Genomic DNA, 27,869 nt, shown 5'->3' with positions numbered 1-27,869 from the left:
CTTTCAAATTTCTCTGGTTATGGGATTTTTCTGTATGGGTACATTGTTCCAGTAATGCCCCCAAATCACATACCCATGCCCTTGAGTATTTTACTTTCCCAGTTTGACTTGGGCTTGATGTGTGTGTTGGCCAGCAGGACATTAGCCAGTGTGTCGTCGTAGAAGCTGGTACCCTCTGTGGCTTTCCCTCTGGCTGCCCTGGGACAGCAAGTAAACAGCCCAGCGAGCCCACCTGGGAGGAAGTCACATGCCTCTAACTCTTCTCCTGCTGCTCCAGGGAAAGAGAGAAACTGTATTGAGTGAATCACGTGTCCTAAAGACACTTTTTAATACCTTAAGGTTCACTGATAAATCTTTCAGACACTTGACTAATTGCAGTTAACTCTGTTACAAAAATCTAAGATTACAAGAACAACATAAGACAACTGGGACCTAGTTTACTCCATGTTTACCTTGAAATTCCCTGAAGGTAGCTGATGGCAGTAACATCTGTGTAGAAACCTTAAGGACAAGTGCCCCAGAAGACCCTGTGGGAATCCAGTACTGCCCACATTGGAGCCAAGAGAAGCCATCAGTCTGCTGGGTTTATTTATTGGCTCAACTGCAGCTCATGGATGAGAATAAATAAACCTCATTTGTGCATTTACATTTTAGTGAAGAAGAGCACCAAGAACAGCCTTTCAGTAAACAGGTTCCTCGGCACATTTTTGGTTGGCTGAATTGCTGCAGGCAGCAGTTTTCACTTTGTTTCCCCCTCTGCTGTGGACAGGGTACAATCTAAGGAGTGAAAACTCTGTTGTGAAATATACTGTTGGACCCATGTTAGGCTGTAGTCAGGGAGGCCAGCTGGCACGCGTGTCTCTCCTTGACCATCTGTAGTTTTCAGAGCCATGGTTTCAGGCTCCTGTACTTGGAGTGCCGTGCACATGTTTGCACATATGAGAGCAAAGTCACAGATCTTGGCCTTACAACGCCAAGATCCTTCCTCTGGACAGTTACACTTAAGCCATGCCAGGAGGTCCTTTATCTTCTTCTTTGGGGGAAAAAAACGGATTGAGTAACTCACCTTAGGTCCCCATCTGACCTTTGTCGATGGAGCCTCATTTTAATGATTACCATTACAGGGGGGCTGGTTAACTTCTGAACATCAGATTCCTTATCTGTGAAACAAGGAGGCTGCTAAACACAGGGTTATTTAAGAATGTGGATGGAGTACTGACAGGAATGAAGTGGCACTACTAACTTCCAACCGCAGTGGAAGCATCTCGGTCCTGTTTTTGAAGTGTATGTTGATATATGATAAATGTGAAATGCATGGTTCAGCCACTCCAATACCAGTATGTTCATTCCTTAACTCCTTTACCCAAAACCTCTCGTTGACCTATTAATTGTTCTTTACTATGATTCAATTAGTAGAAGAAAGAGCAATTTAAGGACAAATTATGATTTAAAGCAGTATTTGTTTATGAAAGAAAATTAAGGAACATTTGTCATATGACATAGTACAGCCAGCCAGCCAAAGTTAGAGAGCACATCAAAGCCAAGAAAAAAACCCCACAGATGTCCAATATTTTTAAAAATGCCATCAGTCTGTTTTAAGATTTGAGTTTATCAAATGTTAAAACATCTGTGCAATTAGTAGACTCATAGACACTGAGAAGGGACTACTGGTTACCAAGGGGGAGGAGTTGGGGTGGGTTGGGGGGAGAGGGATAAAGGGGCACAATAATTCACTATCACAATATAATTTGGTCACTAGGATAGTAGTACAACACAGAGAATACAATTAATGATTCTGTAATATCTTACTCTGTTAATAGATAGTGACCACACTAGACGGGGTGAGGATTTAATAATATGGGTAACTGCTGAACCACTGTGTTGTATAATTGAAACCAATACAATGTATATCAATGATACTTTTGAAAAAATAGATCTATGCAATTGTGGTTATTCTTCTTACCCTTAAGAGTAAGTGGCCTACTGATGTTGTTAAGACAAAGAAAACCCCTGTAAATCCGAAAACTCCTGTGTTTTGAACCAGGTGAACAAGAGCACTACCAGATTTACCAACTAGAATACTATCAACAGCCTCACCAAAGTAGGTTTTCGAAAAACTGAATTATATAATGGACTGATCTACCCAGAAAAGCCCTCAGGTCTTCTTTCAACATAGTATTGTTTGCTCTTAAACTAAGTACCATCTGATCTGCTAATCCAAGACAAAACCTGTTAAAGATCTCCAGACTCTGGGATTTTGGTGGATTTCTTGTGTAGAGATACCAGGGAAAAGGCCGTTGGAGAAACAGGTCTTGATTCTGGAATATGCTCCGTCCTGTATTTTTCGATGTATGGTGAAGCTACCTCCCACACCTGAGAAACAAGGGCAAAACAACGTCAAAATGGTGGCAATACTGTTTTCACATGCCATGAAACATCAACTTGATCTAAGTCAACACATTATCTATTCTTGACTAGCCACGCAGCAGCTGTTGGCTTGTTTTTATTATAAGCCTTTGACACATAATCTGTGTCAATTGATCTTTGGTTGCATTCACAGCTTTTAAAATACAAAGTCCAAAACTTTCCTAAAGTTACCATGAAGGTTTTCGACTGCTTACTCTTCTAAAGCAAAACACTCCAGCAAATAAAACCTAGAGAATTCAGTGTGGACAGATTGATGGAAAGTCGCCCCAGGGTAGGACTATGTTGCTAAAGCAAGCCTCGAGTGATAAAAGGCAGTGAATTCCCTAATTTGCTCTATTTGCTTGGCACTGGTGCTCTGTTCTTTATACCCTTGCTGCTCCAAGTGTGGCAGGTGGCCCAGGAGCAACACCTGGGACAAATGAGAGTGTCAGCTCCACTCCAGTCATTAATAAGTCCTGGGGGTGTAACATACAGCATGGTGACCACAGTTAACGATACTGAATCATAGATTTGAAAGTGGCTAAGAGAATAGATCCTTAAAGTTCTCATCACAAGACAAGTTTATATAGTGATAGATGTTAGCCAGACTTACGGTGATCATTTTGCAATATATAAAAATAAATATCTAATCGCACGGTACACTTGACACTTGTATGTTATATGTCAGCAATATTTCAGTTTTTTAAAAAGGCTAACCTCTCACACTTCTCTACAAGCACCGAAGTTGGCAGCAAGCAGGGGCGCTTCCCCCTCAAAGGGTGCAGGACACACTTAGAAATGACAGGTGTGAAGTGCAAGGGGAGAAATCACTCCTCAAGGGCAGAGCAATGGTTCCAGGGGAAATCAAGCAATTCTAAGGAAAACAACACCCACATGTTACCTTGAAGGGCTTAAAAAACTTTAAAAAATGTATTTTAAAAATGAGTCAGTCAGCAAGGCATCTGTCTCTATCAGACCAGTCTATAGCCAATGCAGCCAGAGGCAATGAGCCGCAGGAGAACCCACAGCTCCGTCAGGATGACAGGGGACACATCAGTGCACTGGACAGGCCCACGGCCCTGCTCAGTTTCTCTTGAGATCTCTGCAGTCGTTTGGACCAGGCAGTGGTGGTGGTGATGGCATCACAGAAACTCAGAGTACTTTTGAATGAAAGGGAACATTCTTGGTGAGGGGGATCCATGAAGCTTTCATCTCATTTTTCTCCCCACAAATACTTGTCCTACAACTCCATTTAAAATTCATTTCAGCTTCTAATCTTTAGATAGTATTTGAGGGCAACACGAGATGTTGAAGAGTTTATCAAATAGTTTTTTTTGTAGAGACTTGAAAATTGCATGCATACCTTTTTGTTCATTTCCATGGCATAGACAGGAAACAAAAGAATAAGAGGATGTGTTTTCACTCCCCACTCCCACTTTGCTCTCCCATAATGTCCCAAAATTAAGAAACAAGCCAAGAAGCCAGCTTGCCTTCTGCTCCACAAGCAGCCTGTGGGCTGCCTCGATGTCTGGGGCCATGAAGCGATCTTTAATCCAGGGCCTACAGCGAAAACACACCAAAGCGTCAGCCAAACATTAACCGCCGCCAGGGTTCACAGTTCTTAGCTGGTGTCACTTCCAAGGACCTGTTTGTCTTTACCTTACAACAGAGCGCACCAGGTCATAGACCTTCTCCAGGGGAGTAGTTGTTCTCAGGGGGCGTAGAAATTCTATGCCCTGGCAGGCTGCCAGAAGCTCGATGGCCAGCACTAAAACAAGAAAGGCAGAGGGGGGCTGGTTAAAGTCTGACTTCATGCTCAAGGCACAGAAATCACAAGTAGGTGACGACCATCACTCGCCAGCCAACACATGGCTGGCTCTCCATCTGTCGGTGGGATGAGCTGTCTTGGTATCTGGTTGCCATTTTGAACCTGCTGTTCTAACCTCTTGGCTGCATCTTTAATGGTGAGAAAGGGAGAGCTCTCCAGGTGAAGATCGCAGTGTTCCCCTGGTCACCCCACCTGAGCAAGATGGATGACATCTCTTTCCTATTTCCACCTTTCTGTACAGTTCTGTTTGTTTTTATTCTTGCTGTTCCCTTTGTCCTGAAATACCAGGCACATAGACCTTCATCAGAGGATTGAGCAAATGATCAAATGAGTCCTTGGTTGCCCTGGGACTAGTTCTGTAATGCCTGTTTTAAGCCTCCAAAACCACTAAAACTGAAATCCTAGAAACTGGTATCTTGCCAACTTTAGCTTTCTGAGAAAACGATCTTCCCATAGTCTTTTCCTAGCTAAGAACTCTTACAAAATGTACCATCCCTTGGGATCAACTCAAAATTTAGAGAAATCTAAATGTTTCTACATTTGATACAGTCTAATGAAGAATTTTTAACAGAAATTTATTTAGAAATGTAACCACTTTGGATTCCATTATTCCAGGAAAATAATTTCAAAGTTTAAAGTTGAGCAGATGATTTAAGTACTTAACTGAAATGGAATATTAAAAATGCCTGACTACTTCTTTTTAAATTTATGAAGTACATTACAAACTGTTGAGTACAGATGGCTCTCAATGGGAGAGGATGAAGTTACTGAATCCATTTCGAACCTGGAAGACAGTTTGCATCTCATCCTCCCCCGAGGAACTGGAAACTCCAAGAAGTAAAGCCTCCTACCAAATAAAGTTCACACACTTCTTTAATAGAACTGGGGCTCATGATCAGAACTGGGTAGTCTTTCTGATTTCTTCCCCTGCTTACATGACAGGAATCTGGCCTCTTGGTTGGAGGATGCAAATGGAGAAAAAGGCAGATTTCACTAGTGCAGATAACACACAGCTTCTTAGGTGGGTTTGCCAGGTGACTGTGAAACCCGTCAGGGACACCTTGTCACCACGTTGGCAACATTTTGTTAAGTGCTCTTGGTTGCTCTCCACAAGCAGCTGCTCTCCCTGAGGTCATGGTTTGGGATTTTAAAAACCGCTCCGTTATTGCTACAAATTCAAAGGTCTGCAGTATCTTGATTTACTTGGGTTTCTTTCTCTTGTTCTCATTTATTTTGAAATAAGCTGATACTCACTGGCCTAAAAACCACTTTCAACCTTCCCTTCCAAAAACTTACACACACTGAAAATATCCTAAGAATCACAGACACACCTGGTTTTACATGACTCTTTTCTTCACCTTCACACCAACCCATGAACTAAAACTATCCTAAGCAAATATATAGTAGTCCTATTTATATTGCAAGAATGTCCTCAGAGTTTTAAAACCGGATGCTATTCCTTTTACGGACACCCAAGGCTAGTTTATATTTGTATTCCTTTCACTAAGAAAAGACTGTTCTTGTGACCTCATATCCTCAGGCCCTGAGATGTCTCTGCTCATTTCTTGGGCCTCAGTCTCCCTCTCCCTCCAGATCTCTGCCACCCTGAGCGTTTTTAGCTGCTTCCTTTGAAAAGGTTCCCCTCCTTCCTCCAGTGGGTTATGTTTCAGGACCTCTTTCCCTCTGAATGCAATAGCCTCTCAAGGTTTTGTCTCAGATATTATTCTGTCCTTACATTTAGCAGCCCTCAGCTGCCTCCATGCACAGCATGCTGCCTTTTTTCATTTGTCCCAGTTCATCCTGGATACTTTTATTTTGTGCACATCCACTTCCCATACAAAACCAATACTGCACCCCTCCCCACAGTTAGCAGGCTCTATTTGTTGTTTGGGTCTTAATCTTAAACATTTCTTCTGAGACGCCTTTTTTCATCCCTTCAGACTAGATCTGGTTCAATTATATCCTCCTTAGAATGCTATTCTTTAGTCAGAATTTTGCTAAGTGTTACAAAGAGTTGTCATGTTGTCCGAGGTCTGTCCCTCTGGTTAGACTAATTTCCCAGAGGGCAGAGAGAAGAATATCTCATTCACTGCTAATGAGAAGAATATCTAATTCACTGTGTTCAGATGGTAGATGCCTTACCATCCCAACCAAATGCAATTATTCTCTTTCTGTGTCCTCTATGCAGTGAAGAATCACTAGGTACTGTAATCAGGTTCTTCTCTTGTACTTTATATCCAAGTTTATAAGATTATAACATTTATAGGCATCTGTTTAATCTCTGCAATCAAAGCGAACTGCAGTAACAATGAGCATGCTTGAAATACAAACAACCAATTCATTTTTTGTTGCTCTTAACAGCACCTCCTTGATATAAACGTATAGAACTACCTCAGATGAACTGGATGTAGACTTTGGGCCTATAGTACCAACTTTATTGCCATGCAAACATTTGAACACCAAGTCTGTGCCAGGCACTGTTCTAGGTATTTTAGGTCCACCTTGGGATGTGATCCAGATAGTTGGGAACCTGCCCTTGCAGAGTTTACATTCTACTGGGAAAGGCAAGCCTAAGTATTTCAGGAGTACTAAGGGCTATTAGAAAAACAGTAACAACAAAGGGAAAGAATGGCAGGTGCCGTTTGGCCCGGGGCAGAAAGGAAGGCATCTGAGGTGAAACGCGCAGCTGGCAGATGGAGTGAGGGAGTGAACCCCGTGAACCCTTGGGGAGCACGGTTGCAGGCAGAAGGGCCGCGAGAACCTGGTGCTGAGGTAGGGAAGGGTCCTCTGCAGGCACAAGGGAAGCACTGGGTTTCCAGCACAGGGAACCGGGCGGACAGCGGCGGCAGGAAGAGCCAGAACGTTTGTTACGTGTCGACTGCCACGGGAAGCACGTGATCCTCCCCCTGCCGTGGCATCAGCGGGGTCAGTAAGCCTAACACTGCGTAAGGGTGCGGTGCGCACGTCATTCATCCCCCTGCGTCCGCCGCAAGTCACCGCAAGAAGGGTGAGTGCCGTAAATACGATATTTTGAGAGAGCCCACATTCACATAACTTTAATTACTGTCTATTTTTATAATTATTGTTTTAGTATTAGTTATTGTTAATCATTTTCATGTCTAATTTACAAGTTAAGCTTTTACCGTAAGGTATGTAAGTACAGGAAAAAGCAGTATATAGAAGGTCTGGCGCTACCTGAGGTTTCAAGTGTCCAACCGGGTGGTCTGGTAAGTTCCCCATGGAGAAGGGGGAACTACAGCAGTGATATTCTTTTGTCAGCTAACTCCTTCCAACACAGTTGCAAAAACTTAGGAACTTGGGTAACAGTGCTCAAGGAAGGCAATTTCTCTTTAAAAAACAAAACAAGCAGTAATTAAGGCTGGGAGAACTTGGCCTAGTATAGCTCCACCTCGGAAGTATCTTTGCCAAAACGGTTGGATCTAAAATTTGTCAAGCCATTAGGACCAACGGTAACGTACAGGAAATGCACAGGACAGAGAACAAGTTACAAGTGATACCACAAGGAAGCTAAGGGGCAATTCCAGAATATCAGTCTCTATCAGAAAACTGACCTGTTTTTTTTAACTAATCAGTTGCCTGAAGAAGAAAAAGGGAGAGGGGATTCTTTTAGATTAAAAAAAAAAACCTTAAAACTTTGACCACCAAATTTGAAACACGGACCTTGAATCCTGATTTGAACAAACATACTGTAAAATCGTGGAGATAATTGGGAAATTTTGAATTTGTACTTGGTGGTGTTACCAAGACTTCTTGTTGATTTTTGTGAGCTGTGAAAAGGCATCATGGTGGTAACTGTGTGTATGTAAGAGATAAAGTATGTTGGAAGGAAATAATGTGACAGGGATTTGCTTGAAAGTAATTTGAGAAAAGTAAAAGAAAGAATGAAGCTTGAATCAGAGTAGGTGTATATGAGGGTTTATGGTACTAAATCTCACCACTTTTGAATATGTTTTAAAAGTCTCATTAAAAAAAAAAGGCCGGGCAATGAACCAGCTTCGCCAGTAGGTGTGTTTCTTAATCTTCAGCGAACATCAGTATCACCTGGGGGGCTTGTTAAACCTAGATTGTTCTTTCCTCCCTAAAGTTTCTGATTCAGCAGTGCTGGGGTGGGGCCTGAGAAACTGCCTTTTTAACAAGTGCCCGGAGGATGCTGATGCTTCAAGCCAGCTGTCCCTTTGGGGACCACGGAGTAGGAGGTTATCAGTGGGGCCCGACATCCTGGAGGGGCTGGGGTTACCTTGCTCCACGTGCTCGATGACCCGGAGGGCCTTTCTCGCTGCCCATCCTCCCATGGAGACGTGGTCCTCGGTGGCAGCGCTGGTGGAGAGAGAGTCCACAGAAGAAGGGTGGCACAGACACTTGTTCTCAGAAACTGCAAGAGGCCAGGGCAGGTTGAGTATGCTTCTAAATGGGAAGAGCTGCAACAAGGCCTTTTGGCTGCCTGAGGTGGCCCAGGCATGGAATACTCTGTGCAGGAGCTGGGTTCCCCAAGGGCTTGGTCACTATCCAAGCACCAGAAGGTCCAAAATTATTTTAGGAAAAGGATGCAGGTTGTTTTCTCCTAAACGGAAAAGCACTCTAAGGCTATAGTGAGTTCTGAGATAAGACCTGGATGGGAACCCTAATGTCACAAAGCCAAGTTAAAAACGCTGGAAGCATTTAGCCCACCAGGGAGACTAGGAGAAAAAAGATGTAGTGGTCATTTGCAGGTGCTCGAGAACAATATTCCTGGTTGTGTCACCAGAGGAGGCAGGGTTAGAATTCAGACGTGATTTTGGGGTATCCAGGCTAGACCCACAGATCTTGAGCAAAATTAACAGTTCGGACTTTCATTGATGACAGGTGGTTGTACTGGGTTTAAGCAAGGGCTTCATGACTGCCAGAGATAACTCAGAGGATGTGGGAGGAATCCTAGAGATGGCCTAGATGGGTGTCTTTCCAACTTCATTGTGCATATGAATCACTCGATCTTGTTAAGCTAACTGTTGGAATGGGCCTGATTCTGCTGTTCTAGCAAACTCCCAGGGGATGGCCAGACTCTCACCTTGAGACCACACTTGAAATAGCAAAGACCTAAATTACAAAGTTCCTACTCTTCAGGTTCAAAAACCACGAAAGGTCAAACTAAGGGATTTTCCCCCCCCTTTTTGGTGACCTTGAAAGTGGCTCTGAGTGAAGCTTCATTTCAATGCTATGCAGGATTGTGAGATGATCCAAGTATAAACTTGGGTGAGCAAATCATCCTGGTTTGCCCAGACTTCCTGGATTTCAGCGCCGCAAGTCCCAGGTCCTGGGATCCTATACCTGCTGTATGGACAAGCAGGAAGTGGTGAGGCTCGTTCAGAAAGATAACTTACAAGTCCCAAAGGAATCTCCAGTTTCATTAATGAAAGCAAGCTGAACAACTTCAGTAGGAATCAAGGAGGCTTCCCAAAGTCCCTCATGTTTTCTAGAAATCAATTACCACAATCCCTCCATGTTAATGCAAAAAATTGCTGCCTTTAAAGAGGCATTTTAAAAGGTAAGTGAACCAATAAAATATACTGGACAGAGAAGATTAGTTCTGTGACTCCTGGTTGGTTATGTGTGTTGAGTTTCAGTGTGAGGCTTAGATGAGGAAGGGGTTAGGAGTAGTATTAATAGCAACTAATTATTTAGTGCTTCCAACATGCCAGGCACAGTTCTAAGGCTTTACATGCATTAATTAATCCATTTAATCTTGAAAACAGCCTGTTAGGTAAAATTTTCATCCATTTCACATAGGAGTAAACTGAGTGTCAACAGGATTAAGAAACTTGCTCCATATCACACTGCTGGAAAATTTGGACTCAGAGTCTATGCTCTTAATTAACTATAATGCTATCCTGCCTCTTGGGTAGGTTTTCCAGAAAAAATACAGGATGCTCAATTAAATTTTAATTTCAGATAAAAAATAATTTTTTTAGCACAAGTTTGTCCCAAATAATTCAAATTTAACTGGGCATCCCACACTTGTATTTTAAATTTGGCAACCATGTTTTAGGATTAAGTATTGATTAAACTGAGATCTTTGTTAATTGCAGTGAGAGCACAGATGTGGGATAAAAAAAAATGCCTGGTTTTAAATTTTACTTAAATTCCTACGAGCTGTGCAATCTGGGGTAAGCCACTTTAACTTCTTGGGTCTGCAGGTGTTCGTCTGTAAAATGGAGGTAACAGTAGTACCTGCCTTCTGGTATTGCTGTTGACAATGGAGTAAATAGAAGTGAAACTCTTTGTGCCAGACCCTATTTTGATGTGTTATCTGTCCCTTACAGTCTTAAGTCAGAAATCAGGTATATTGAAGCTCAATTTTCATAGAGGGCATCTTGCATCCTACCAGCATTTTTACATGTTGAAATCACATCTTTACGGTTTTAGTGGTTGGTGTAGCTATGGAATTATCCACTGTGTGATCATTCAGGTCAGCTCAGGTCGTACCATTAACTAGAAACATCTTTGTCTTTTTCCTTCTGACGGTCTTCAAACTGAGATTAAGGGAAAGTCTACAAAGATTAAGTTCATATGTGACGTCATTTGCGTCCGACAGAGAAATTGTGAAAACCTCTTTATTTACAACTTCATTAGTGTGCAATTGTTTCAGCATATGTTGTTTAAGTCTTATTTTATATATTTTTCTAAAAAATACTAAAAAGACAAGCTGTGCATTTGTATTGAGAGAAGATGGATGCAAATGGAATGGTGAAAAGTTAGATCTCATTCAGGGACAAAAGCTGATTCTTTTAGGTAAAACAGAAAGGCCCTTAGACGGACAGACCTGGCTCTGGGAAAGGGCGGTGTGCTTACCAAGGGCCGCCGCTGTGCAGTGGGCGATCATGAAGCCAGAGTTCAGACCACCTTCAGCCACCAGGAAGGCAGGCAGCTCGCTGAGGGAGGGGTTACAGAGCCTTTCGATTCTTCTTTCGCTAATTGCAGCAAGTTCGTGGACTCCAATGGCCAAATAGTCCAGGGCCTGAAAGAGTGTCTCAATTCAGTTGGCCTGTATTGGAATATGCTTTCAGGGTCAGGTGCAAGTTTAAAAAGCTTACTTTTGCTGGGTATTCACCATGGAAGTTTCCTCCAGAAATAGTCTCTCCCCTACTGGCATATACCATCTTTCAAAAGAGGTTAAGGCTTGAATATCATATTTGCTGAGCACTTCAGATACAGCCACCCCTCATCCACCCCCCAATAAGAAGCATTTACCATTGATTTATACGCAAAATTTTTGAGCATTCCCAGACCCAAAAAGATAACCTCTCTTACGCTTTTCTGAGACCTTAGGACACTTGCTAACAGCTGCCCAAAATAAATAGAAAGCACAGATGCTCACGACAGAGTTCAGAGCTGTGGTGGCTGGAGGCTGAGAAGCTGAGGGTGGCTCCCGGGGAGGAAGCTCGGTGGGCGGCTCTGGCTGCTCAGGGTGTGCTGCCTCGATAATGCTTCTCTGTAAGACCAAGACTGGAGGCTGTTTTCTTTCTCTTTTTTTTGCTTTAAATCTTTTTTTCACAAAAGTGAAAATCCTCCGCTTTCAGATGTCTTTCCGTTAGCAAAAAACAGATATTGACGTAGGTCTTTCATAAGCAAAATGGTATAACATGAACTTTAAAAAAGCGGAGGATGTATGTGTAACTCTTTCCTGACTCTGCTTACTTTTAACATTGAGATGCAGTGTTTATTTGTACAAGTGTGGGGTGGAAAGGAAAATCTTCCTGCAAGCAGTTGTTGACATAAAGGGACACACACACACACAAACCTTAAAGATGAATCATGTACACCCAATGAGGAGCCAAAGAAACATGGAACAAAAATGATGTTTTCTTTTGAGGTTAGAGGTTCTCAAGCACCATAACTGTAGTAATCCAGTGGTTATTCACTTTCCCTCACAAAGTTTATAACCTGAAACTAAGAACTCACCCTAGGATACCAGTTTAAAAGCAACTCCACAGTGACTTGTGCTCCATAGAAGAATCTGCTGAATGGAAGAGTGTGCCGATGAGCAACCACCAAATTGGAACAATCAGTTCTGGGAAAATTTTCAAATTCTCTACACGGCGATCATGTGCCAGCAGTGTTCACAGCTGATGGCAGCTAATAGGTTGCCACAAACCCATTTAAGTAGGAGGCAGCTTAGACTCACTGAATATGAACACCCTCAGGGACCATTCAGTTCTACCATGCTCTTCACTTAAACCAACAGGCACCCAGCAAGGGCAGTAACAGACCCTTCTTCCGGTTCCAAAGAGCTGGTTTTCACCTACTGGACTAGAGAATATTTATTACCTATTAACCAGGAACTCACTCTGTGAGAGAAAGGTTCTGACCTCCAGATTGCTGGAGATGTATGTGTTACATTAACTTAGTCAAGTTTGAAGTTATTCTTTTCTGTACATAAAACTGTGAGCCTATTACATCTGGCCCCATTCTTCTCCGTGCACCTACCCCCGACCACGGGCCCTGGTCCTCTCTCCATTCTCTGACTCCTAAAGCAAATCATCTCTGCACCAGTTAAGACTTAAGCATGTTTTTGGTTCTCTAGTTGTTCCAAAGTTGTTTGTTGGCCATCAGATTATAGCAATCAGAATTTAACTTCCATAATATCCAGCAAACTACATAATAGGTGTTCTATATCTGCAACAGAAAATTCAGAAAAATATTGTTTCAGGTATCACAGTATTGCAGAAGAACCCCCAAATATTTGCCTACTGAAAATTCACCAATAATTAAGAATCTTTAGTTGAGAAAGGAAAGAACTTTTGACTTAAATTATTGCTGGGCAAGTTGGGTGGGGGGGCGAAATTCAGTAGGGAATTAAATTACCCTTCTCCCATGTCCAGTGATTCTAATGGTAATATTGGGGGGTTTTACTTTATAAGATACCCTTTCAAATCTCAGTCATGTAAGTGTAGAATGGATTCTCCTCCTCTACAGTGCAAGGACTGATTGATGAGACACGACTACAGAGTTCATGCACACTCCGCCCCATTCAGCGGTGGGGTGGTGTTGAGGTGAGTGAGTTGAGTATTATTTACTGTGAGTTTAACCTAACTGTGCAACAATCTGAGAGGACATAAAACACACATCCTGAAGAAATCTTATCAGGGAAGCCACACTAAAAAGCTGATAAATCTCACACAGCTGCTGTGAAACCACTCTGCTGACCCAGGCTGTGAACTGCTTTCATGGCTGCTAATCCAGCACTTTCTCCAGTATTAAGAATTGAGGCAGGGATAGGTAAAAGAGATTCCTAAGGGCCTGGGTGGTCTTCAAACACAGTGCTGTGTCTCTGAAGACTTTGCCAGTATGACCCCTGACAGCTCACATCAACTTCTGGGGGACCTGTGCCATCAAAGAACATTCCAAAGCAAAAACAAGTTGGCTCTGAGATACGCATACCATGAAAGGAAAGAAACGTACCATCCTTGAGAAATGGAAGCACTCAATATTGTTTGTACAAATATGGAAACACTGATTTGAGTAAAGTCCACGTCAGAAATAAAAACCTGGATGGCAAAAGTTATAACTCGCTGGCAAATACTTTGGAGTGGTAAAAGGTTGCCTTCTGCTTAATGCATCACGGCATCCCCTCTGCCAGGAGGGTTTGCATGGCCGTCAGACCTACCGAGGGTCTCGGCCTTCATGCTTGTGGCAGGGGGCTTCATCCTTCTACCAACAACTTCAGCCATGGGTTATAGGGTGGATGTCCTTGTGAAACCTCTCAGCCAGTGCTGGAAATACCTCCTTTAATCTTTAGTGGGTCAGTTTTGAAATCATATTTAATAGTATGTTAGACATAGTACTGGAGGTCCTAGCCACGGCAATCAGACAAAATAAAGAAATACAAGGAATCCAGATTGGTAAAGAAGAAGTTAAACTGTCACTATTTGCAGATGACATGATACTGTACATAAAAAACCCTAAAGACTCCACCCCAAAACTACTAGAACTGATATCGGAATACAGCAAAGTTGCAGGATACAAAATCAACACACAGAAATCTGTGGCTTTCCTATATACTAACAATGAACCAACAGAGAGAGAAATCAGGAAAACAACTCCATTCACAATTGCATCAAAAAAAATAAAATACCTAGGAATAAACCTAACCAAAGAAGTGAAAGACTTATACTCTGAAAACTACAAGTCACTCTTAAGAGAAATTAAAGGGGACACTAACAGATGGAAACTCATCCCATGCTCGTGGCTAGGAAGAATTAATATCGTTAAAATGGCCATCCTGCCCAAAGCAATATACAGATTTGATGCAATCCCTATGAAACTACCAGCAACATTCTTCAATGAACTGGAACAAATAATTCAAAAATTCATATGGAAACACCAAAGACCCCGAATAGCCAAAGCAATCCTGAGAAAGAAGAATAAAGTAGGGGGGATCTCACTCCCCAACTTCAAGCTCTACTATAAAGCCATAGTAATCAAGACAATTTGGTACTGGCACAAGAGCAGAGCCACAGACCAATGGAACAGATTAGAGAATCCAGACATTAACCCAGACATATATGGTCAATTAATATTTGATAAAGGAGCCATGGACATACAATGGCGAAATGACAGTCTCTTCAACAGGTGGTGCTGGCAAAACTGGACAGCTACATGTAGGAGAATGAAACTGGACCATTGTCTAACCCCATATACAAAAGTAAACTCAAAATGGATTAAAGACCTGAATGTAAGCCATGAAACCATTAAACTCTTGGAAGAAAACATAGGCGAAAACCTCTTAGACATAAACATGAGTGACCTCTTCTTGAACATATCTCCCTGGGCAAGGAAAACAACAGCAAAAATGAGTAAGTGGGACTATATTAAGCTGAAAAGCTTCTGTACAGCAAAAGACACCATCAATAGAACAAGAAGGATCCCTACAGTATGGGAGAATATATTTGAAAATGACACATCCGATAAAGGCTTGACGTCCAGAATATATAAGGAGCTCTCACGCCTCAACAAACAAAAAACAAATAACCCAATTAAAAAATGGGCAGAGGAACTGAACAGACAGTTCTCCAAAAAAGAAATACAGAGGGCCAACAGACACATGAAAAGATGCTCCACATCGCTAATCATCAGAGAAATGCAAATTAAAACTACAATGAGGTATCACCTCACACCAGTAAGGATGGCTGCCATCCAAAAGACAAACAACAACAAATGTTGGCGAGGCTGTGGAGAAAGGGGAACCCTCCTACACTGCTGGTGGGAATGTAAGTTAGTTCAACCATTGTGGAAAGCAGTATGGAGGTACATCAAAATGCTCAAAACAGACTTACCATTTGACCCAGGAATTGCACTCCTAGGAATTTACCCTAAGAATGCAGCAATCAAGTTTGAGAAAGACAGATGCACCCCTATGTTTATTGCAGCACTATTTACAATAGCCAAGAATTGGAAGCAACCTAAATGTCCATCAATAGATGAATGGATAAAGAAGATGTGGTACATATACACAATGGAATACTACTCAGCTATAAGAAAAGGGCAAATCCAATCATTTGCAGCAACATGGATGGAGCTGGAGGGTATTATGCTCAGTGAAACAAGCCAAGCGGAGAAAGAGAAATACCAAATGATTTCACTTATCTGTGGAATATAAGAACAAAGGAAAAACTGAAGGAACAAAACAGCAGCAGAATCACAGAACTCAAGAATGGACTAACAGGTACCAAAGGGAAAGGGACTGGGGAGGATGGGTGGGTAGGGAGGGATAAGGGGGGAGAAGTAGGGGGGTATTAAGATTAACATGCATGGGGGGGTAGGAGAAAAGGGAGGGCTGTACAACACAGAGAAGGCAAGTAGTGATTCTACAACATTTTGCTATGCTGATGGACAGTGACTGTAAAGGGGTTTATAGGGGAGACCTGGTATAGGGGAGAGCCTAGTAAACATAATATTCGTCATGTAAGTGTAGATTAGTGATAGCAAAAAAAAAAAAAAAAAAAAAAGGGCAGTTCCTGTGTGGTAACCTCCAACGAGTTCTACACAAGGGTATAAAGGGCATATAAAAGTGTAGGCAAAGGGTCTGTTTGTGTTTATACAGAGGATCAAAGCCTAATTGGGCTACCCCGAAAATGAACTAAGATACGATATGAAAAAGAACTTCCAACATCTGCACCCTCTGGAAGACTCATGCCAGAAGATGATCATCAAGAAACCCCAACAAAGATCCACGCACTGCTACAGCTGTAGATGCACTCATCCCACCAGTTCCTGGACCTGCCATGGGAATGAGGAAGGAGATATCTAAGCTGGCCTGTGCATACAGTAAAACAACAAAATTGGACTGGATCTATACTGTTGGAACTCAACCAAGAATTTGGAGAAGTGCAAATTGTAGCGCTCCAAAGTCTTACAACTACAAACTATTTATTGTTAAAAGAACATATGGCATGTGAACAGTCCCCAGGAATGGGTTGTTTTAATTTGTCTGATTTCTCTCAGACTGTTCAAGTTCATTTGGACAATATCCACCATATCATAGATAAGTTTTCACAAATGCCTAAGGTGCCTAACTGGTTTTCTTGGTTTCACTGCAGATGGCTGGTAATTACAGATATGCTTTGGTTATGTAACTATACTCCTATTATGTTAATGTGTGTGCGCAACTTAAGTAGTAGCTTAAAACCTATCCATGCTGAAGTTACTCTACAAGAAGATATATCAAAGAAATAATCAATCTTCCCATGTTTTCTTCTGCCTGCTACTTCTATAGCTTTTCTTCTTCCTTCCTAATTACAACCCTTAAATAGAATTCGTGCCTCATATCAAATTTACCGAGTATCATAATTCTTCCAAGTGGTAAAGATACCTCAAGACAAATGCTGGGCATAGAAGCCACAGGGCATAAATATGCAAAGAAGTAAAAAGCTAACTTTTTCAAACAATAAGGCTTCTCTCTCACTTACCAACTTCACATTTCCCTGTATGGCCCCGGAAGATGACTGGTTAGCCAGAGACGGGTAAGTTTCCTCAAGGGAGGAACAACCTAAGACAGGCACAGTCGCAGGGGGGCCATCAGGTGAGAAATTGGGGATCAACAGAGGTGAGGCTAAGAACCTCACCCCCCCGTTCTGAGAGAAATCTTCTGCATACGTGGATGTTTTATTGCCCGTGTCTAGCTTGGATTAACACATAGTCTACAGGCACACACCTGATCATCTACATGTGCTCTCTTACAACACTAAACTATGTTTTCTACCTTTATCTTGTATCTACCTACCACTTCAGCATTTTATTAAAAATAATAATAATAAAGAGAGAAATGTGGTATCCACATATAAATCAAGTATAAAAACCAAATGAGTATTCATATTTGAACTGACTGTTTATAGTTCATAATGCATGAGCAAAACCGAAAGTTTCTGTGATGACTGCCCTTGTACTGTTCACTATGTAACTTATTCATTATGTAAGAATTTGTTCTACATGTAAAAACTTGTTTGTTATGCCTCAGAAGATTGGAGACTGACAAAAATTAGGCTTGGGGTGGAATAATGATTGTGCATTGAGCATTGACTCCCCTATACAGAATTTTATTGTCGTTAACAACCATTTGATCAATAAATATGAGAGATGCCCTCACAAAAAAAAAAAAAAAAAAAAAAAAAGGACAGACTTCCAATGGTAAAAGAAATTAGTAACCGGGATGTAAGGTATAGCATAAGGAATATAGTCAAGATATTGTAACAGCCTGGTAGGGTGATAGCTGGAACCTAGAATTATGTATATAAATGTTCTACCACTGTGTTGTACACTTGAAACTAATGTAATGTAATACTGTGCGTCAACTACCCTTCAATAAAAAATAATTATTAAAAAAAAAAAAAAAAAATAGTATGTTAGACTCAAAACCTGAAATTAGGTTCACAGACCTGCCTTACCAGCTCTGATCTAGAGAAAGTCTTGACTTGTAGGCACTTAGTCTGTGAAATGCAGTGATAGAACAGAGATGCTACACAAAATGATCACTTCAGCAGATCTTAAAATTACCAGCTGGAATTCTGTAATTACAGCTTGGCACACAGTCCAAAGATACAGGATTATCTGTTGCACTGTTAAGTTCTGTGGTAATAATGTTCTTCACAAATGCGATTGTGTCATTCACCACACCATGGACCTAAAATATAAGATGAAATGAGTCAATGCGTGGAAGATACTGATAATGGTGCCTGTCACACAGTCTGATATTCTTAGTAGAAGAGCAAGGATTTATTCTAACTGTAGAGCTTATTTGGCAATTCTATCCATAGACATTTTTGATTGATCTAGCTAGAACAGAACTTGCTGACTGAAAGGAAATGAGGGCATTTACTCCTGGGAGGAGTCTTGATTACATTCTGGATTGGAACGTGAAACACTCTTTCATTCTTGAGATGTGTGTTCATCTCTCATTCAATTAATTGCCTGTGCAAATGAGCGGTAACACCTGCAATGCAAGATGCCTCATGCCAACCCAGGCCATCTGCTTTTTTATTTAAAGTTAAGTCTCACAGACTCATTTATGATGGTTTGTATCTGCCTATGAAATTCAGATAAGGTACAATCTTGGATGCGTGCTTGAACTTTGATTAGACTTTTTCTGTGAATATTGCTGGCAGGCTGGCTCTGTTTCCATCTACCAGGGAGAACCAGTAAAACTCCTTTAAATGGTTAGGATGATGTTATTACTAAGAGTATTACTAAAAGATAGGGCCCTAAACCCACACAGCAAGAACAAAGCAGTTCAAACAGCAACAGCTTATCATACAGAGTAGAAACTTTACAATAATTGGACAAATGGAAGTAGGATGTGCATAATTTTTATTAGAAGCAGTAGAGAAATTTAGACCAATACACGATTTTCTAACACCTTCATTTTCTATATTCTTTGCTGATTTGGGGGAAAGAAAATAAACTGTTTGTTTACCTGTGGACAGCAGCGCAAGGTGTATGCGTCCTGAACACGATCACAGAACCTGTGACTTTCTGCGGATGAGGTGGCGAGGATGGCAGAGAATGTGTTATCATTTTTTCCACAAAACCCAAACCCAGATAAGCTCACTCACAGAAACACGCCCAGACCTGCTATCTCAGATGGGTGGTGATCCGAGTCCAAGAGGGACCGAAAGCGAAAAGCGACTTCGCCTTGCCCCCGATGAGGGCGAACAGCATGGATGTCTAGAAGTGAGGAAGGAGAAAATGAGCACCTCTTACTTGAGTCACTACCATCCGTGGCTCAGGACCATCCATGGTGCAGACAGCCCTCACAAGTCCCAGAAGTTCCTAACTGCTGCTCACAATTAAAACTTAACTCTGAAAGCAGGATTCTCCTTATTGACTTTATTCATTACACTTTACATATCTGATTGCACAGTATGTGTTGAGCCCATTCAACTCAAGACACTAGGCCTAGCCTAAAATAAGTCAGGCTCATAATGGAAGGGAGCTCTATAGTGGCCTAATTTTAACCAAGTTATTTTTAGACAGTTTTTCTGTCCTACCACATATAATCATAGGGAATCTTTCCAAATCACTACTTTCGAGGTAAGCTACCACTTCCACAGTTTTTCTCTCCAAGTTTTCTCATGGGAACCAAGTCTAATCCTACTCTAATTGTAAACCCCTATGAACAGATTCCTAAGACAACACATAGTTTCATGGGAGTCAGACCTGTGTGCTCTGGGGTAGGTCACTTAACGTTCAAGGTCAGTGTGTCTGTAGAATGTGGTTGTTTCAAGGATCAAGTGCACACAACCTGGAGAAAGCTGTAGCAGTATTGCAGGCACTACAGGCACTTGGTTTTCTCCTCCTTCCGTCCTCCCCACTCCCGTGTCTAAAGACCTCCACCAGCCAGTGTCAGCAGCTCTCGCTGAATGAACTGCACCCAAACAGAGGAACCGTGCTGACCGGTATCGAAGGCTTTGGTGGTGCCCTTCAGCACTTCAAGGGTCAGGGCCGCCACAATGTCAGCCTGGCGTGCGATGGCGCTGGCTCTCTCCACCGCTTCGCAGCCCAGGGAGGTGATCATCTGTGTCCCATTGATGAGTGCCAGGCCCTTTGGGGAGGAGGAGAGACATTTCCTACTGTATTGTAACAAAACTGCATACAAGTTGGTTTCATATCTTTTGCTTTCTTAAGCCAGTCAGCTGAATGACATTTATCCATGTTTTCTAAAGCACAAGGCAGTAATGCTTATTGAACCCCTTGATAATTAAGGGCCACCCGATGGAAATTGTTAGTATAAATCCAGCAAATGGAATCCCTGTTAAATGTCCCCATTCTTGAGGCAGCAATGTAGCTATAGAGTAGACTGCATATAAATCCTTAGCTTAATTATGTTGCATTTCTTCTTTTACTTCTCATCATTGTAGACATTTTAAAATAATTCTGGCTCAAGACTCTTGGCTCAGAGCACTTTAAGGGGTATTGGCTCAGAATATCTGTTAGAGATCCTTAGATAACATGATATGAAGTTTAATTTCTTAGGTAAGAGAACCCCAAGCATGTGTGGAATGAAGAATCTTTTAAATGCTTATGGAGGAACCCTTTCTTCAGTGACCAACTTTTAACAAATATGTAAGGCATGTTTAAGAATCCACTGAGACTGATATTAAGACTGAAAATAGTACATAAGCAAAGAACTGTTAAAATGAACAAATTTTTCCATAATCTCCTCACCTCTTTTGGTTTCAAAACAATTGGTTTCAATCCATGAGCTTCCAGGACCTGTAGAATGATTAAAAAGATCAAAATGGGTATCAAGTGAAATACCAGCTATTTCTAATTTCCTGAGGAATCCAATAAAAGGTACTTAAGCCCAAAGGTCTTTTATAAAATATTAGATCTAAATGAATTGATTCTGTTCTTCTCTGGTCTATTCTCTAGTTCTGTACTTTAGTCTGAAAGCAGACTTGTCCAAATAATTTTTGCACTTAAATATGGGGCTCTAGTACCTACAGACTCAAGCCTGAATTTTGGTTTCTAGGTCCTTCATGTTTGTTTTCCACCTTAGTGAATCACTTTTCCTCTTGCTGCTTCCCGAGCACGTGTGCCCACCCGTCCAGCACTCAAGCTGGGCTCCTGACTGTCCGTGTTCCCCTGCCTCCAGGGCTTGGCCTAAAAAGTCCTCCACCTTCATCACTTACCTAAACACTGGCAGGATAATCTGCCCTTGAAATGAAGAAGTGAAAGCAGACACTAAGTGAAGGTTCTTCTAGGGAAGAAGGAAGACAGAGCCAGCACCATTTACTGTGCCCATTTCACAGGTTTATTAAGAGTACTTATTCCAGGCCAGATTCTGTTCTGGGGAGGGTGCTGGAGATGCAGGCAGGAGAAACCGAGGCAGACAAGCTCGGGGCAGTTACAGCAGAAATAGTATGTTAAGTGCTCCGGGAGGGAGGAAGTGGTCAGGGTTTGGTGGAAAATAATCCTGTAAGATGCTAGGAGAGTACAAAGGAGGGGCAGAAGGGACTTGGCGGGTAGGGAAAAGCAACAGGAGAGCAGAGAGGGCCGTCTCCCAGAGGCTTTGTCAGAGGAGGAACGGGAGCGAGCAGGGAGGAGCAGAATGGACATGTGCTCGCCCCTCTGTCTAGGACACAGCGCTTGCCAGCCGCAGGGAACCTCCAGCTGCTGTAGCGGAGAGCCTGGTGGGGAGAGATGAGGGGGTAGCATGACAGACAAGACTTTATAAGCCACTTTAAGTTTAGAGTTTATCCAAAGGACAATGGGAAGCGATACAGGCTTTAGTGTGGACATGCTTGGATCTGAAGGTGGTTGGGGGAACACTACGTAGAGGGAAAATCAAGATCAGGCTGCATGGAAGAAAGGTGGGCTGCAACCCGTATCTCCGTAAGGATTGTAAGTTCGCTTAACTTCCTCCTCCTCCTCGGTCCTCTGCCCCTTCACTTAAGTTAGGGGACCTCTCAGCAATTGTTCAGAGATGGCACTTCAAATAAGTCTTTGGGCTGCTCTGATGGAATTTGGAGATGGAAGAAGAAACATTAAAACTTTATCAAAAAGCTTTCTGATTAGCCAGCAGTTGGGAACTTGGGGAAAAATGGAACCTGCTTTCTAGAGACCACACAGCAAATACAATGATCTGTGGCTCTTCACCTGTGAGAACCAGCAACCAAATAAACCTGCCACAGTGTGGGACTTCCCAGTGGGCAGTGGGAGCATTAGGTGCGGAATAAATGCCTGGGATTAACACTGGCCATTGCACCTTTTCACCAAGGTGGCCATGAAGTCCTGAAGGCTGATGGTAAAGCAGGAAAGCTAAGAACCTTGCCTAGTTTGACTTCTAAGCTTCAATTTTCTCACTACAAAGGGAATAACGGTGGCTCCCTCATTGGGTCTGTAAAGATTAAGTGATTTAAAAACCATGCAAGAACACCCCGTATCCAGCCCAAGAAATTTCTGCAGAAGGAAGTTTTTTATTAAAGTCTTACGTATTTAGCATCAGCCCAGCCACTCTTTGGAGACCACATCTTCCCTTCTCCAATCATCCCAAGAGCAAGATGAGAGAGCGGAGCAAGGTCTCCACTGGCACCAACGGTTCCTTTTTCTGGCACATAGGACAGGCAGGAGGCTGGGAGAGAGGTAGGCATCAGTCACTTGGGGAGCACTTCATTCTCTCTGGCCATCCTTGCTTTGCCGGTGAGACCAGCCTCCCCCGGAAAGGAACTGGTATCACTTGATGTTGCACATACTCAGGGAAAGACAATTCCCCCAACTATATGCTTGAGGGGCCTGGCTTAGCTGCCATAGAAAGAGTAAAGCAAGAGGCAAGGGGGAGAGGAGAAAGACAGGAAGGAGAATGGAGGGAGGGAAGGATGGAAGGCGGACCCTCCCAGTAGCAAAGCCTTCTCTTGTAAGCCACTTTAAGTTTAGATTTTATCTTAAAACTATAGGAAATATTATAGGTTTTAACTAGGACACACTCAATTTGCTTTGTAAGGTGATTGGGCAAACACTGTGCATAGAGGGAGAATCAAAATCAGGTTCTGTGGAAGAAAGCTGATCTGGAACCTGTACCTCCAGAAGAATTATCTGTTCTTTTAACTACTTCCTCCTTGATCCTCTGCCACCTTGCTTACTGTTACTGTGCATATTCTAATTTGATACAGAAATTTCTAGAAATTATAGCAACGTATCTTAAAGACATGATCACAAACTAGCTGTTATTTATAGTCTTGTTTCTAAGAACAAAAAATTAGAAATGACCTAGATATGGAATTAAGACGCTTTTAAATGACCAAATGGTGTGTAGCCATTAAAAGTTGTTGGAGAAGGTTGGGAAATACGTATATTAGAAAATAAAGTGTTACAGAAGGGTACCGCCCATCACAATGTTAACAGGGGTTCTCTAGGGAGGTAAAGTCATAGGCAATTTAGTCTCTTCTTTTTTGCCAGATTACGTGTCACCCAGTTTGCCACCCCCCCACCACTTATAAATAGAGATGTACCATTTGGAGGAAATTCCCAATAAGTTACCCCAAAAGGGGCTTCTTTTTTCTCAAGTAAACTCAGACTCCTGATAGCAGTGTTTTTTCCAACTGCTAAACAATGTCAGGAGGGTAAAGCTATGCCATCCACAGGCCAGCTTCTAGATCATATTTTAACCTGGGGAATTTTCAGAGCTCCAGGGGACTCAGAGGTGCCTTAGACTCATCCATGAAGTATACGTGGACTCCAGGCCAAAGCTGTAGTATCTAAGATTGTGGGGCAGACCAGGGTGGGAGAAAAATGGGTCTTGGAATCCCTGTGGGTTTGTTCAGCACAGCCCTATATACTATAAACTGTTCATTCAGCTTGCTTGTCACTGGTTGTCCTATCTGGTTTATGTGTCACTTGTGTCCGTAGCATGGGGACTTGGGCATGTACTTTGCTTTATGTGACTACACAACCCCACTTCTCCCCCCACACTTTCACCCCCACAGAGTTCCCCGAGCCTCTGCTGACCTACAATGTTTATCCTTATCTGTGAGAAGGGACAGTGGCCTCCCAAACATTTCAAATCATGCCTCCACATTGGGATTTTCCTATAGCAAGTTCTAGCAAAGAGTTGAACTGCATCAGATTTTGGCAGTAGATGGTTTCATGATCCACAAGCTAGTCTTTCTCTTTACAGTTCTGTTCCACTCTGGTGAGAAGTTGAATTTCAGTTATTTAAGTCCGGCTATCCCGCCATTTGGGAAGCATTCAGATTTCAGATTCCCAGGCACCAACCAGAACTGCAGAACTGGTGTTTAGGATGGACACCCAGGAATCCTTGTGTTTCCCAGATGATTTGATACAACTTCTCTAACCAGATTCTACTGAATCAAAGGTTCTTTGCAGCTCTGAACTTATGGCCAGACTTAAAGATGCCAAATACTAAGTGAAGGGTAAGAGAAGTGAGTCAAAGTACACAGGAATAAGTGTCTGCCCAGCCCCACCCCTCCCCTAGCTATCCTTCTCTTGACAAGCCCATTTTCCATTCATCTCCATTATTATATGGCTTCTTGTTTCAGCCAATTCTTCACCATCCATCAATCAGTTCTATCTTATGGTACATGCCCAGCCTCAATGGCGGTCAGTCTGGTGATCCATTACATTACCATTAAAGACTTCAATAACTTGCTTGAGGGTTTCCAGGGAAATGCCACTGTATCCTTTGGCTAAGACATTGATCCTTAAAGCCAAGAGCATCCGACATCTTTCAGGGATCAGTGGTTTCCCAACACCTACAAAAAACAGAACTGATGTTTCCTCCTAGAAAACGAAAATCTTTTCCACTTCCTTCCATTTCTCAAATCTCTCTTGACTTCAGTCAGGTCTCCTATTACCTTTCTCCTGTGGGTGCGGATAGTTGGACTGCCCCCTGTCCTGACTGCCTTGCTTCTAGACAATGGGAGACCCCAGTTTTGTCCTCTCAGTTCTCTGTCCTAGAACACTTCAGTCAGCCCCTACCCTCCTCAACACTTAGAATGTCATCCAGACTCCAGCACAGGCTTCCCTGCAGTCAGATGGGACCTGATTCTTGCCTCCCCTTGTCCTGATGTACTCATTCACTGAGTTCCAACTTTAGTTTCATTCCCTGAAAGCACCACTCTCTTGGCATGAAGGTCACATGCTTCTGTCCCAATCCCATCCCTACTTGGTCCATTCCTTCTGCTGAGATTCGGCTGAGAGGTGGTCTTGTCTGATACTTTCTGCTTCCCTTCCTCCCCCCGCAGCAGAATTAGCACTAGTTTTTGGAATATGTGAGCTCTTTGTGGCTGTCATAGGTGCCTCACACTGTGCTGTACTTTGTTCATCAAATCAAGCAAGATCTAGAAGGCACCCAGTGTTTGGAATGATTTACCTGAAGCATGTGAGCGTACTAAGTTGACCTGGAGCTCTCTGGAAGAGAAAGGGAAACAGCGCTCTTAGATCCAAGTGAAAATGTTCCCTCAGCTGGTGAGATGGAGGGAAGAACAGTTACACTTTTGGAGCGGCAGAATGAGGCAGCGTGCTGCCGTGGAAGAAACCAGCAGGCCTGTTTCTAATACCAACTTGTATGCAAGTGAACACATGCCTCATCCTCTTCATGAGTAAATTGGGGGCAAATGTTAATTATCCCCCTTGAAAGAAATTTCAAAGACCGGGGTGGGCGGCATGTGAATGTGTGTGTGTTTGGTGGGGAGGGCGGGAATCAAACCTACTGTAGCTTACTGACAGGAATTAGAGTTCTGGCAAATTTTCCAAAGCCGGTAGTAATGCCGTAAACAACTAGAACAAAAAACAGACATTATACAGTTAGACACAGGCCATGTTTTTAAGTCTACAAAAAGAATTGAATAACACAAAGGAAAAAGGTACCAGTTTTTTCTTTCACGATGCTGTCTATGACTTCCCTGGATTTTTGCACCTTCTTTTCAGCAGTTGGAGTGAGCTAGGAAAACGTTGTTAGGAGCTGAGCATGGTGAAGGCTTCCGTACGCAGCAAAAACGTTCAGAGAACATCCTTCCCCATCCACCCGCATACCTTTATTTTGTAACACCCCTTTCCCAGGTTGACCAGATCCTCTGTGGTTAGACTGTCCCCATCTAAGGCGATGTACTGCACAAAAGAAGGGGATCATCCTGTGAGTGTGAACAGCTCGGCTGCTTCAACAAGAGAATGGGGGAGCCTCAGGCAGGACCAAACTGACACTTGGGAGATTTAACACTGTTGTGAAACACTGATGTGCTAATTAAATACCAGCTTGCTTCAGAGGAGGCTGATTACAGAAAGTTAGACACGACACAGAAAAGCATAATGCCTTTCCCTACCTTCTGCCAGGAGCTGGGTACGGCCCTGTCCTAACTGGCAGTGTTTGCCCAGGGACTTTTCTGCCCTCCCCTCTTTACATGAGGGAGACTTCATTTTCTTAACAAAAAGAGAGTGGTTGGAAGCTTACCTTCTCAGGCTCCCGGTATTTGCTGTATCTGAAGCCAGGTAAAGGAAAACCCTGGGTAGTGTGGAAAAGCCCCAACCCCGTCGCTGGCAGAAGCAGCCCCCAGAGCAGACCAACAAGCCTGCAGGAAAGGATACAGGTAAACGCCTTCTGGCTGTGAGGGAATGAAGTCGGGAGACATGGCATCCCCTTCTATCACTGAAACAAGAAGGCAAGATCCTTACAGATCACCGCAGAGAGCCACGCCTGGCATTGCTGGTAAATCAAGAAAGGGGCTCCTCAGCCGCCTTTGAATTCTATAGAAATAGCTGCTTTAAAATGACTCCAGATGCTTTCATGTTCTCAGTGTCATTACAAAGAAGGAGAGCAAAAGGCAGAGAGGGAGGTATCTGGTGTGGATACAGGGGTTTAAGGAAAGTTCAAGATTTAACCCCCACCTCCATCCCCATCCCCAGCTTTATTTGGTTCTAAATCTGAGCTCCTTCTGCCTACCTGCGGGGCCTTTAGTCTGGGGAGTTGTTTTGAAGGGTAATTGGAGATTCTGGACTGCAAAGGGACTAGACATGCAGCCTGGGGTTCAAATGTAGTCTTTGCTACTTACTGAAGGTCTGACTCTAGGTAAGTCACCTCTTCTCTGTGCCTGTTGCCTCAGCCCTAAAAGGGGGATAAGAATCCTAGGTTTCTCTCAGGGTGTGTCTGAGAGACACAGAGGCCGAGCACGTGATGCAGCTGGAGAGCATTTTCCTGCCGGGGGACAGCAGCAGAGCCTCCTTCCCCCACAGCGATGTGAGGTCGAAGCCCAGCCCCATCAGGGTGCACTGCTCCCCTCCGGCCACTCACCCACTTCCACGAACTCGTTGTCCTCCAGGGCCACCTCGAGCGTGTCCTCATTGTCCAGCAGGCCCAGGCCCTTGCACCGGCGCACAAGGAAGTGCACGTCGTCCACTGAGGCAAAGCCTCCGTTGTCTGGCTTGTTCTTTATGTAGCGCCGAACAGCCTCCCGGCCTAGCCAGCCCACGGTGCACTGTGCATCGCGGCAGGGCACTGCCAGCCACTCCCCGCGCACATGGACAGTGTACCTGGGCATGGCTGCGCTTCCCGACGGCTGCGGCCTGAGGAGACCACTGCAGCCAGGCCTGGCCTGAGCTTTCGCCTCTGACAGTCACCAGTGGCAGTCACTGG

The 27,869-nt window shown here is 43.1% G+C and overlaps 1 protein-coding gene across 2 annotated transcripts; it reads right to left on the bottom strand.

Moving 5' to 3' along the window:
• Positions 1-1,440: 1,440 nt before the first annotated feature.
• Positions 1,441-27,869, bottom strand: HAL (histidine ammonia-lyase). 2 transcript variants are annotated; one of them, XM_036891041.2, is made up of 20 exons: positions 27,528-27,869; positions 26,825-26,885; positions 26,691-26,718; positions 26,276-26,350; positions 26,111-26,183; positions 25,954-26,020; positions 25,614-25,651; positions 24,868-24,993; positions 22,717-22,856; positions 20,948-20,995; positions 20,177-20,324; positions 19,352-19,447; positions 19,197-19,255; positions 18,327-18,407; positions 11,323-11,388; positions 11,081-11,246; positions 8,493-8,627; positions 4,066-4,174; positions 3,897-3,966; positions 1,441-2,373 (listed from the first exon to the last, which is right to left on the bottom strand). In XM_036891041.2, exons 1-20 carry the CDS (start codon positions 27,772-27,774, stop codon positions 2,233-2,235), a joined length of 1,974 nt encoding a protein of 657 aa, XP_036746936.1. In that variant the 5' UTR covers positions 27,775-27,869; the 3' UTR covers positions 1,441-2,232. The 2 variants fall into 2 exon arrangements, with proteins under 2 accessions (XP_036746936.1, XP_036746938.2); XM_036891043.2 differs by lacking the exons at positions 26,691-26,718; positions 26,825-26,885 and having other exon boundaries at positions 27,528-27,829.

Source organism: Manis pentadactyla, chromosome 10, assembly GCF_030020395.1.
Source record: "Manis pentadactyla isolate mManPen7 chromosome 10, mManPen7.hap1, whole genome shotgun sequence".
Taxonomy (NCBI): Eukaryota; Metazoa; Chordata; class Mammalia; order Pholidota; family Manidae; genus Manis; species Manis pentadactyla.
This window is presented reverse-complemented; position numbering and strand designations above follow the sequence as displayed.

Excerpts from the sequence above, each read along its gene's own strand:
- HAL (XM_036891041.2), bottom strand. The coding sequence starts at position 27,774 with ATGCCCAGGTACACTGTCCATGTGCGCGGGGAGTGGCTGGCAGTGCCC. Across the intron at positions 26,719-26,824 it reads CAGCCAGAAGGCGTTTACCT|ATACAGCAAATACCGGGAGC; the intron begins GTATCCTTTCCT and ends ACCTGGCTTCAG. Across the intron at positions 4,175-8,492 it reads CATCGAGCACGTGGAGCAAG|TGCTGGCCATCGAGCTTCTG; the intron begins GTAACCCCAGCC and ends TTCTTGTTTTAG.